Here is a 13462-nt window from a genome sequence, read left to right as displayed (position 1 = left end):
TCAACACCCCACTTTCACCAAATTTAACCTTAAAAGAGAAATAATGGACTTAACTGATATTATGACTCAAATGGACATAATTGATATGTACAGAACGTTCCAATCGAACAAAAAAGAATATACCTTGTTCATAGCACCCCAAGGAACCTTCTCTAAAACCAACCATATACTTGGCCACAAAGCAAATCTCAGCAGATACAAAACAATTAGAATAGCCTACTGTGTTCTAACAGGCGACCATGGTTTAAAGTTAGATGTCAACAAACAAACAAACAAAAACTACAGAAAACCGACAATCTCATGGAAACTGAATAATGCTCAACTGAATCACCAATGGGTTAAGGAAGAAATAAAGAAAGAAATTAAAGACTTCCTAGAGATCAATGAAAATGAATCCACCACATACCCAAGCTTATGGGACACTATGAAAGCAGTGCTAAGAGGAAAATTCATAGCACTAAATGCACACATAAATAAGTTGAAGAAATATCACACTAGTGACTTAACAGCACACCTGAGAGCTCCTGAACAGGAAAAAGCAAAGTCTCCCAGGAGGAACAGACACTAAGAAATTGTCAAACTGAGAGCTGAAATCAATAAAATAAAAATAAAGGAATAATGAAACAAAGAGTTGGTTCTTTGAGAAGATCATCAAGATAGACAAGACCTTATCCAAACTAAACAAAAGACAGAGTGAGAGCATCCGAATTAACAAAATCAGAAATAAAATGCAGGACATAATAACATACAGTGAGGAAATCCAGAGAATCATGAGGTCATACTTCAAAAAACCTCTACTCCACAAAACTGGAAAATCTAAAAGAAATGGATAATATTCTTGATAGGTACCACATACCTAAGTTAAATCAAGGCCAGATAAACCACTGAAATAGTCCAATAATCCCTAAGGAAATAGAATCAGTCATTAAAAGACTCCCAACCAAAAAAAGTCCAGGACAAGATGGATTCACTGCAGAATTCTACCAGATCTTCAAAGAAGACATAATACCAATACTTGTTAAATTGTTCCACACAATAGAAGCAGAAGGAATATTACCAAACTCCTTCTATGAGGCTACAATTACCCTGATTCCTAAACCAAACAAAGATGCAACAAAGAAAGAGAACTACAGGCTGATCTCCCTCATGAACATTCATGTAAAAATACTCAATAAAATACTGGCAATCAGACTCCAAGAACACAACAAAACAATTATGCACCATGATCAAGTAGGCTTCATCCCAGGTATGGAAATGTGGTTCAACATACAAAAGTCCGTCAATGTAATACACCATATAAACAAACTCAAAGAAAAAAAAACACATGATCATCTCACTAGATGCAGAAAAGGCATTTGACAAAATCCAACACCCCTTCATGATAAAGGTCTTGGAGTGATCAGGAACACAGGGAACATACCTAAACATAATAAAGGCAATCTACAGCAAGCCAACAGCCAACATCAAATTAAATGGAAAGAAACTCAAAGCAATACCACTAAAATCAGGAACAAGGCAAGGCTGTCCCCTCTCCCCATACTTATTCAATATAGTACTTGAAGTTCTAGTCAGAGCTATAAGACTACATAAGGAGATAAAGGGGATACAAGTAGGAAAGGAAGAAGTTAAGCTCTCCTTATTTGCAGATGACATGATAGCATACATGAGTGACCCCAAAAATTCAACCAAGGAAATGATACAGCTTATAAACACCTTCAGCAACATAGCAGGATACAAGATCAACTCAAAAAAAAAAAATCAGTAGCCCACCTATATACAATTGACAAACAGGCTGAGAAGGAAATCAGAGATAGATCACTCTTTACAATAGCCACAAATGATATAAAATACCTTGGAGTTACTCTAACTAAGCATGTGAAGGACCTATATGAAAAGAACTTTAAGTCCCTGAAGAAAGAAATTGGAGAACATGTCAGAAAATGGAAAGATCTCCCATGCTCATGGTTAGGCAGTATTAACATAGTGAAAATGGTGATCTTACCAAAAGCAATCTACAGATTCAATGCAATCCCCATCAAATTACCAACACAATTCTCACAGACCTGGAAAGAATAATATTCAATTTCATATGGAAAAACAAAAACCCAGGATAGCCAAAAGAATCCTGTACAATAAAACAACCTCTGGAGGCCTCACAATCCCCGACCTCAAGGTCTACTATAGAGCTACAGTAATACAAACAGCTTGGTACTGGCATTAAAACCAACATGTGGACCAATGGAATCGAATTGAAGACCCTGACATTAACCCACATACCTATTAACATACAGTTTTTATAAAGAAACCAAAAATGTTCAGTAGAAAAAAAGATAGCATCTTCAACAAATGGTGCTGGCATAACTGTATGTCAATGTGTAGAAGGCTGCAAATACATCCATGTCTGTCACTGTGCACAAAACCTAAGTCCAAGTGGATCAAAGGACCTCATCATAAATCCAGTTGCTCTGCACCTGATATAAGGGAAAGTAGGAAGTACTCTTGAAAGCAATGGCATCGGAGATCACTTTCTAAATATAACACCAGTAGTACAGACACTGAGAGAGACAATCAATCAATGGGACCTCTTGAAACTGAGAAGCTTTTGTAGAGCAAAGGACACGGTCAACAAGACAAAGCGACAGCCTACAGAATGGGAAAAGGTCTTCACCAACCCCACATCTGACAGAGGACTGATATCCAGAATATAAAATGAACTCAAGAAATTAGACATCAAAATGCCCAACAGTCCAATTAAGAAATGGGCTATAGAACTAAAGAGAGAATTCCCAACTGAGGAAGCTCAAATGGCTGAAAGACATTAAAGGAATTGCTCAACATCCCTAATTATCTGGAAAATGCAAATCAAAATGTCTCTGAGATACCACCTTACACATGTCAGAATGGCTAAAATCAAAAACACAGAAGACAGCTTATGCTGGAAAGGATATAGAGCAAAGTGAACTCTCCTCCACTGCTAGTGGGAATGCAATCTTGTACAGCCACTTTGGAAATCAATATGGAGCTTCCTTAGAAAATTGGGAATCCATCTCCCCCAAGATCCAGCTGTAGCACTCTTGGGCATATACCCAAGGAATGCTCAATCATACCACAAGGATTTGCTCCTCTATGTTCATGTCAGTATTGTTTGTAATAGCCAGAACCTGGAAACAACCTAGATGCCCTTCAACTGAAGCATGGATAAAGAAAATATGGTACGTATACACAATGGAGTACTACTCAGCAGAGAAAAACAATGACATCATGAGGTTTGCAGGCAAATTGATGGATCTTGAAAACATCATCCTGCGTGAGGTAACCCAGACTCAGAAGGACAAACATGGTATGTACTCTCTCATAGGAGGATACTAGATATAAAACAAAGATGACTAGACTGCTATACAACTCCTGGGAGGCTACCTAGAAAATGGGACCCTAGGAAAGACACAGGGATCACCCAATGACAGAGCAATGGATGAGATCTACATGAACAACCTGGATGACAGTGTGAGTAATGAAGGGCAAGGTTTGAGGGAAAGAAAGCTTAGGGGAGCAGGAGATCCCAGCTGTATCAAGAACAGAAAGGGAGAACAAGAAATAACACACCATGATAAATGAAGACCACATGAGAACAGGAATAGGCAAAATGCTGGAGAGGTCCCCACAAATCCACAATGATACATCCTCTGTAGACTGCTGGCAATGGTCAAGAGAAAGCCTGATCTGACCTAGTCTGGTGAACAGATAGCCAAACACCCTAATTGTCGTGCTGGTACTCTCATCCAATAACTGATGGAAGTGGATGCAGAGATCCTTGTGCAGGTCCCAGGTGGAGCTCCATGAGTCCAATTGTCAAGAAAGAGGAGGGACTGCAAGAGTGTGAATTGTTGAGACCAAGATTGGAAAAGCACAGGGACAAATATCCAAATGAATGGAAGCACATGAATTATGAACCAAAGGCTGTGGAGCCCCCAGCTGGATCAGGCTCTCTGGATAAGTGAGACAATTGAATAGCTTGAACTCTTTGGGAGGCAACCAGGCTGTGGGACCCACACCTGTCCTTAGTGCATGAGCTGGCTGTTTGGAACCTTGGGCTTACACAGGGACACTTTGCTCAACCTGGAAGGAGAGGACTGGACCTGCCTGTACAGAATCCACCAGGTTTAAATGAATCCCCAGGGGAGTCTTGGCCCTAGAGGAGATGGGAATGGAGAGGAGGGGCTGGGGGGAAGTTGGGGGTGGGGGCGGGAGTGGGGAGGACAGTGGAACCCATGGCTGATGTGTAAAATTTAAACACAAATATAATCAAAACAATTTCAAGACCATAGAGAAATGGAAAGATTTATACAGTGAATAAAATCCTACATTTCTATCAGGAAAAGAAAACAATAGAATTTGGTGAGGTCTATATTAGCAACTTAGCAATACACCTGAATGATCCATAACAAAATTTAGCAAATGCACAATAGAGTAGTAGATGACAGGAAATAATCAAACTGAGGGCTAATATCAGTAAAATAGAATCAAAGAGAACAATGCAAAGAATAAAACAAAGAATTGGTTCCTTGAGAAACAAATCAACAAGACAGACAAACACTTATCCAAACTAACTAAAAGGCAGAGAAATAATGTATAGTTAACAAAATCAGAAATAAAAAAGAGGATATAACTACAGACATTAAGAAAATACAGATAATCATTAGGTCATACTTCAAAAATCTGTTCTCCAGATAATGAGAAAAACTAAAAAAATGGAAAATTTTCTTGATATATGCCACTTACCAAAGTTAAATCAAGGTCAGATAAACAAATATATCTCTGATCCCTAAGGATATAGAATCAGTCATTAAAAGTCTCCCAATCTAGAGAATCCCAGGTCCAGACTGTTTTAGCACAGAAATCTACCAAATGTTCAAAGAGATATTATCAATTCTGCTAAAATTATGCTGCAAAGTAGAAACAAGAGTAAAAATGCCAAATTCATTTTATAAGGCCACAGTCTCCCTGAAACCCAAACTACAAGAAGTCTCAACAAATAAAGACAATTATAGACCAATACCCCTTATCACATTGATGCAAAAATACTAAATAAAATTCTCAGAAACCAAATCCAAGAACACGTAAAATAGATCATCTATCGTCATCAAATAGGCTTCATTCCACAGATGCAAGGATGTTTCAAGATAGGAATATCTGTCATTGTAATCTACAACATAAGGAAACTGAAAGAAAATAAATTATATGATCATCTCATTAGATGCTAAAAAGGCCATGGCAAAATCCAAGATCCCTTCATGATAAAAATCTAGGAGAGATCAGGAATACATGGAACATACCTAACCATGATAAAAGCAGTTTATAGCAAGCCTAGGACCAACATCAAATTAAATGGAAAGTAACTCAATGTTATTCCACAAAAAGCAAGAACAGGACAAGGCTATCCACTCTCTCCATATCTATTCTATATAGTACTTGAAATTCTAGCTGGAGCTAGACAACTAAAGGAGATCAAAGGGATACAAATTAGAAAGGAAGAACTCAAAGTATCTCCAGTTGTAGAAGGTATGATAATATTTATTGGTGACCCCAAAAATTCTACCAGAGAACTCCTAAGGCTAATAAACATATTTAGTCAAGAGGCTGAATACAAGATTAACTAAAAAAAAAAATTCAGTAGTCCTATTCAGAAGGATAAATGGGCAGAAAAATAAATTAGCAAAACAACACCCTTCACAATAGCCACAAATAATATAAAATATCTTGGGTTAACTCTAACCAAGCAAGTTAAAGAATGGTGTTACAAGAACTTCAAGTCTTTGAAGAAAGAAACTGAAGAAGATATCAGAAGATGGAAAGATCTCCCATTATAATGTATCAGAATAATTAACATAGCAAAATGGCCTTCTTACTAAGAGCAATCTACAGATTAGAAGTAGCCCCTATTAAAATCCCAACACAATTCTTTACAGACCTTGAAATAGCAATCCTCAAATTTACGTGGAAAAAAAGCCAGGATAGCTAAAACAATGCTGTACAATAAACAAACATATGGAGGTATCACCATCCCTGATTTAAAGCTCTACTACAGAGCAATAGTAATTAAAACTACATATTGGCATAAGAACAGAAAAACAATAGGAACTATAGAATCAAATCTAAATCCATACATAAATCTGGACACTTTATTTTTAACTAAGAAGCAAAAATTACACAATGAAAAAAAGGAAAATCTTGAACTAACGGTGCTAGTCTAACTGGAGCTCAACATGAAGAATGAATAGATCCAAATATACCACTGTGCTCAAAACTCAAGTCCAAGTGTATCAATGATCTCAACATACATCCAGATACACTGAACCTGATAGAAGAGATAGTTATGAATTGCTAGAATGAATTTGTACAATAGATAAAATATTGAACAGAACATCAATAGAACAGGCACTAAGATCAGCAATTTATAAATGGGAGCTCATAACACTGAAAAGCTTTGGTAAGGCAAAGGATACAGTCAATAGTACAAATCTGCAGAATACAGAATGGGAAAAGATCTGCAACAATCCCACACCTTTCAGAGGGATAATTTCTAAATATTTAAAGAAATCAAGAAGCTACACATTAAAAAAAATAAAATGGGGGACAGATCTCAACAGAATTCTCAAATGACTGAGAAACAAATAAATGTTCAACATCCTTAGCCATCAGTGAAATACAAATCAAGACAACTCTGGGATTCCATCTTATACCTGTCAGAATGACTAAGATCAAATACAAAAGTGACAGTTTGCGGTGGCTAGGATGTAGATCAAAGTGTAGCACGAATCTCTAAAGGGTCTTATTAATAAAAGCAAACCCAGGCCAGTTATTGGGGTGAACACTAGAAGATCCGAGAAGCAGAACAAGCCATAGCCACCTCACCTTGCCAATTCCTCAGCTGATTCTGTTTCCTCAGATTGGTTGCCTCTGAGTCCTTATCCAAATGCATCTCAGCTGAACTGCTTCTTGAAAGCCTGAAGCTCAACGAGGCTAGTTCCTAGTTTTCACGCCTTATATACCTTTCTGCTTTCTGCCATCACTTCCTGGGATTAAAGGCTCACTTTTTGGGTTTAAAGGTGTGTGTCACCATGCCTGGCTGTTTCCAGTGTGGTTGTGAACTCACAGAGATCCAGACTGATTTCTGCCTCTAAAATGTTAGGATTAAAGGCATGAGTGATGCCATTTTCTAGCCTCTGTATCTAGTGGCTGTTCTGTTCTCTGACCCCAGATAAGTTTATTAGGGTGCACAATATTTTGGGGAACACAATACCACCACATCAAGGGGAACACTTGTCCACTGATGGTGGAAATACAAACTTGTATAGCCACTTTGTAGATATGTAGCCTGTAACCAGGCAAGTCTTCCAGTGGAGACATTGGGATACCAACCCATCCATATAACCATCAGCCTTCAATTTATCCTGCGTACAAGATGTACTTGCTAAAGTTGGCAAAGAAATTGTTAGATTAGTGAATATCCTAACTTTCATCATAGAGCTTTCATCCAGTAACCACTTGAAGCAGATGCAGAGATCCACAGCCATGCACCAGACAAAGCTCTAAGAGTCCAGTTGAAGAGAAGGAGGGATTATATCCGCAGGGGGGCTGGGCAGTCAAGATCATGATATGGAAATCTACAGAGACAACTGAACCAAGCTTGTAGGAACTCACAAACTTTAGACTGATAGCTGTGGAAACTACATTGGACCAGAGAAGATCCTCTGCATTCAGGAGACAGTTATGTCACTTGGTCTGTTTGAGGGGCCCCTTGCAGTGGGATTTGGATCTATCCCTGGTGCATGAGCTGGCTTTCTGGAGCCAATTACCAGTGGTCAGAGGACTTTCTCCTCCTTGATGCAGCAAGGAAGGGCTTGGTTCTGCCTCAACTGAATGCACCAGGCTTTGCTGACTCCAGATGGGAGCCCTTACCCTTTTGGAGGAGGGGTCATCAGGTGGAAAAGGCTGGGAGGGAGAGGGAGGAGGAATAAGAGGGGGATCTGTGGTTGGTCTGTAAAATGAACAAAGAAATTTCTTAAATAAAACGTGAAATCAAAAAAAAAAAAAAAAGAAAGTCTAAGCTAAAGTTTAAACCATTAGAAAAGCAGAGAGGTTGTTATTGCTGGTTTTATGCAAGCAAGGACAGAAGAAAAATAAGATTTCCACTTTGTCTTTCTGTATGTACAATGTCATGTCATTTCTAATGTGACAGTCTTCCTTGGATATCTTTAGTCTGTTCAAATATACTCAAAATTGAATGAAAATGTTGACCTCTTCAGCCTTTAATTTGATTTTCTCTATCCTACTTTCATGCACCTCATATAATTGGTGTCTTACTGTATTTGTTGATGAATAATTTAGGATTATTTCATTCAGCATGATGTTCTCCACATTCATCCCTCTTATTGTTAAGTTTTAATTAGACACTATTGTTTTGTATAACTTGAATAACACTCTATTGTTTTGTACAAAAGATTTTACTTCTTTATTCATCCATGATTGGATTTTTATATTTTCTACATTCTGGAAATTGCATATTATGTCACAATAAACAGGAGCACACAAATTTACCTTTGAGAACCTGGTCTTGATACATTTTGATAAGTGTAAATGGGAATGCTGGCTTATACAACTAACAACTAAATTATTGTGGAAAACAATGTAGAAATCCTGACAGATTATAACCTTCAGAAATTACCTCATTAGACACTCAAAAAAGTTAGCTGGTAATTAATAAGATTTCAGCATCTCCTCAGAAAGAGTCTTTATGGCTGACAAACACACATAAATAGATCTCAGAAGCCCATGCTGAGAGCCATAGTGGGAAGTGAAGACAAGAATTTCACAACAGGTAAAAAAGTGTCACACAGAACTCTGAAGTTTCAGCATAAGGAGATAGGAGCATCCTCTGCTAGGCTCTTTCACCATCTAGAATTTCTCCTTTTTGATTCCATGTCTATTTTTTTTCTAATATTCCACAATAGCTCACCATCAATAATAGATCTTCATTTCTCTATTTCAGTTTGTTTTTGAACACTTTCCCTGAGGTTGAGAGGGCAAATGCTCTTAACTATCTTTTAATCATACAAAATATATTCTTAGATATTTTTTTATAAAGCCTCTGTATGTGTGTCTCTCTGTCTCTCTCTCTCTCTTTCTCTCTCCTCTCTGCTACATATACAAACAGTTTTATAGCTAATGAAGGGCCTAGAAAAAAAAGAGATAAATAATAAATAAACAAAATGATTTTATTTAAAGAAAAGAATTTAAGAACACAAGGATTGTCTATATGTATGTTATCTTTCCAAACTTCAATTATATTTGACCCGAGATTTCCTAATGAGCAAAAAATTTATTCTAACCCAGAGTAGTGGGGAACATCTAGTATAAAGAAAACAACTATACAGAGAGTGAAAGGAAAGAGAGAAGAATTAGAACAATGTGTTTAGACATATATGTATGAAAATGCCATAATAAAGCCCATTATGGTAAACTAAGTTAAATAACTGAAACTTTAACAAGTAATTTCTATAGATGAAATACATAGTTGTGAAGACTTTTCATTCTATTAAATTTTCACAATATTTATTTATTTATTTATTATGCTTGAGTGCACATGTGCAAAACTCAGAGGAATAATGCCTGATTCAGTTTTCCTCTTCCATCCTTGTATACTCGGGCTCACACTCAGATCCCACACTCAGCTGTTTTACCTCTGGACAGATCTCTCTGACCCATTTCCTGACCCTTTAATGAGGGCAATGTAGTTTGTATCTCACAAAGAGTGTGAAAACCATTACTTCCCTTTTTTTTTTTTTTACTAAATACTGCTACCCTCCCTGAAATTACAGATTTGAAAAATAACATTCAAGTAATCTATGAACAAAATAATCCATAATAAAATATGTTTTTCTTTTCTTTGAATCCTAATTATATTTAAAGGAAAACCTTTTTGTCCTCCCTTACCTATAAGAAATTTGACAGTCAGTGTACTTAAAGTTTTCCATTCATATCATTGCCAATCAAACCAATACAAAGGAATGAAGATTGGGCATTTCAGTTACACAACAACTGATAGTTGTACATGTTTATTGTATGAAGTGTATGTATTGAGAATGGAATATTATTATGTAGCCACACTTTAAAACAACCTTCTGTACACATAATGGTGAGCTCTGGGGTATTTCCATTCCATTTTCACAGAGGCTACAATTTCTACTATGATTACCATTGTAAATCATTTTATTTCTGCTTTTACTCAGAAAACATTGACACATACACATTTTTACAAAAGCAATAAATGGTTCCCTCTTCTGGTGCTCGGTACATATTTAAACAAGCCTTCTTGGAGTATATAAATTTATCATAAAGGAGTATATAAATTTTTTTATTATTATTATTATGTGTTTTAAATTTTATATATCAGCCATGGGTTCCCCTGTCCTCCCCCCTCCCACCCCCACCTCCACCTTCCCCCCAGCCCCTCCCAGGAGTATAGAAATTTATCATATTGTGTCCTATGTCATATATGGAAGAAGTTCCTGTGAACTAACCACACAGAAAGATTTTTCTGTCCCTCATTTGCATACATACAAATGCCATCATATGGCGCTTTGGTTTTGTTCTGTGGTATCTACAACACAGTTGAAGTTTAATCCGTCATCAAGCATTAAACATCTATCACAACACTCGGCAGCCATATTTAGAAATTATATTACTAAAAATTATACTATTGTAATATAGTACCTCTTAATCAGTGGGAGATATTGAGAGGTCATGAATAAGATAATTTAAATAAACCCTCTTATTATTTCAGATTTCTTTATATTTTTGTAGTCTCTAAGGAATATAGGAATTGTGTTATGATAAAAAGTGTTCTTTAGAGAAAATAATAATTTATATAGGGGACTATTTAAATTTTTTATTCTTTTCTTTTTTCTTCTTTTTAGTTTCATATGCTTCATTTTCCCCTTTATTAAAAATAGATTATTGTCTCACTTAATACATCCTAAATAAGTTTATTAACATGATAATGAATAAAGTATTCATTGAAAATGATAACAAACACTGAACATTTCCTCTTTCCTCTTGAATGTTCAAGCTACAGACTGTGGTAGTTTGTGTACAAGCTGTTTATGTGATCAACTCTTCATTTGCTCATCTTTTCAGTTCTAACAAAGATGCTGAGATCCTTTCCTGAATGATATAGACATATAATTATAAGGAAAACTCTTTTAGGTAGGTTAGTGAGTCCAATGACTGGTTGAAATCCGTGTTCATCATCTTTGTCACTATGGACAGAGAGTAGACTTGATGGATCATTTACTTCTACTTCAACCTTTCAAAAGTCCATACAGAGACATCTTGATTTTATATAAGCCAATTATTTTATACATCTCACCTTATTTTCCCAAAGGAATATTTGTGTATGCTAGGTATTGTTTATGAGGATGGCAAAGGTACTCTTACTTACATGCTTTTTAGTATCAAGACAGTTATGAGCACGATGTGTAACAGTATAGTTATTCATAGGTTTGACCAATATTAGTTGTGATAACAACTTCAGATGTTCTATTTTTACCTATTAAGATTCTGTAGATCTATACATAAAAGTAGATTTATATGTTTTTTTTTTTTCAGTTTTTCAAGAGAGGGTTTCTTGAGACAGTCCTGGCCATCACTATCCTGAAACTCACTTTCTAAACCAGGCTGGCCTTGAACTCCCAGAGATCTGCCTTTATCTCCTACATACTGGGATTAAATAAATGAGCCACCATGTCCAGCAATGTACATTTAGTACATTTTTTACAAGCATATGTACTATCTTTAGAATGCAACTTACCTATTATTAAAAGTATATAATAATTATGTCACAGTATATGAGTAATAATCAGAAATTAAAGCAAAATAAAAATAAATTTCATGAATATATGTGTAAATCCAAATATCTATAATTTAAAGACTGTATCTTATTTTTCCACATCTATACATATATATAAATTCATTTATACATATACATTTGTTTTTATACCTATATTCTCAGATCCTGATGGTATTAGGTATTGAGGTTGGATGATTCCTGGGCTAGATATGTGAGGTAGAAGGATGTTTTTTAGATTAACTAATGTCTAATATTGTATTAAGGGGATGGTTCTCATCACAGTTGGGAAAAGCATGTATCTTGGCAAAGATTTGTGATATTCTCTTATTAAAACATTAACTGGTAGAGAACCAAAGATTCAGAAATGTGTTTTTTGTTTGTTTCCAGCCATATGTTTGTGTATGTCTGTATAGACATGTATAGGACTGTATGTACACCCTTTTAAATAGAATTACTTTCAAAATGAATTCAAATGTTTGAAGACATTTCATTAAAGATTATTTGAATAATAAAAACTCACAAGATGAGATTTGAAAACTATTGACTGTACAATGATCTCTACTCAGAACAGATTTTGCAATAAATCCTGATGGAGACCAACAACTTTACTGTGGTGACTGATGGGCATCACTGACCGCCCTGAGCTGCAAGCACCATTATTTGGACTGTTCCTCATCATCTATCTTATCTCACTGGTTGGCAACTTGGGCATGATCATCCTCACCATGGTAGATTCCCAGCTACAAACATCCATGTACTTCTTTCTCAGACACCTTGCTATCACTGATCTTGGTTATTCAACTGCTGTGGGACCCAAAATGTTAAAAAAATTTATTGTAGATAAAAATATAATATCATTTTATTTTTGTGCTACCCAGTTGTCTTTCTTTAGTATGTTCATTGTTAGTGAATTTTTTATTCTTTCTGCAATGTCTTATGACCGATATGTAGCTATCTGCAAACCACTCCTCTACAATGTCATTATGTCACAAAAAGTATGTTGGGTCCTGGTGGCAATCCCATACTTTTACAGTGTATTTGTTGCTCTCATAGTCACCATAAATATTTTCTCTTCCTCCTTCTGTGGACACAATGTTATCAGTCATTTCTACTGTAATAGTCTGCCATTGATATCTTTGCTCTGCTCAAATAAGGAGGAAAGTGAAATGATAATTTTAATCTTATCAATTATTGACTTGATTTCTTCTCCACTTATCATCCTTGCCTCGTATCTGCTCATTCTCAGAGCTATCCTCAGGATGAACTCAGCTGAGGGTCGACGCAAGGCTTTCTCCACCTGTGGGTCCCACCAGACAGTGGTCACTGTCTTCTATGGGACTTTGATATTTATGTATGTGCAACCTAAATCCAGTCACTCCTTCAGCACGACAAAGTGGCTTCCATCTTTTATACCCTAATTATCCCTATGTTGAATCCCTTGATCTACAGCTTGAGGAACAAAGATATAAAACATGCCCTTAAAAAGACAGGAAAAAGAATACAAAATATCTTCTAAAAACAAAAACGCATGTTGTAAGGTGTCATACTTCACCA

The 13462-nt window shown here is 36.1% G+C and overlaps 1 protein-coding gene across 1 annotated transcript in view; it reads left to right on the top strand.

The window, feature by feature from the left end:
- Positions 1 to 13424, top strand: part of LOC118582303 (olfactory receptor 8K3-like) — a 29226-nt gene extending 15802 nt beyond the window's left edge. The window contains 2 exon segments of the mRNA XM_036185050.1: positions 12525 to 13291; positions 13294 to 13424. Coding sequence (XP_036040943.1) covers positions 12525 to 13291; positions 13294 to 13424 — 898 coding nt within the window.
- The last annotated feature ends 38 nt before the right edge of the window (positions 13425 to 13462 follow it).

The sequence above is a fragment of the Onychomys torridus genome, chromosome 4 (assembly GCF_903995425.1).
Source record: "Onychomys torridus chromosome 4, mOncTor1.1, whole genome shotgun sequence".
Taxonomy (NCBI): domain Eukaryota; kingdom Metazoa; phylum Chordata; class Mammalia; order Rodentia; family Cricetidae; genus Onychomys; species Onychomys torridus.
This window is presented reverse-complemented; position numbering and strand designations above follow the sequence as displayed.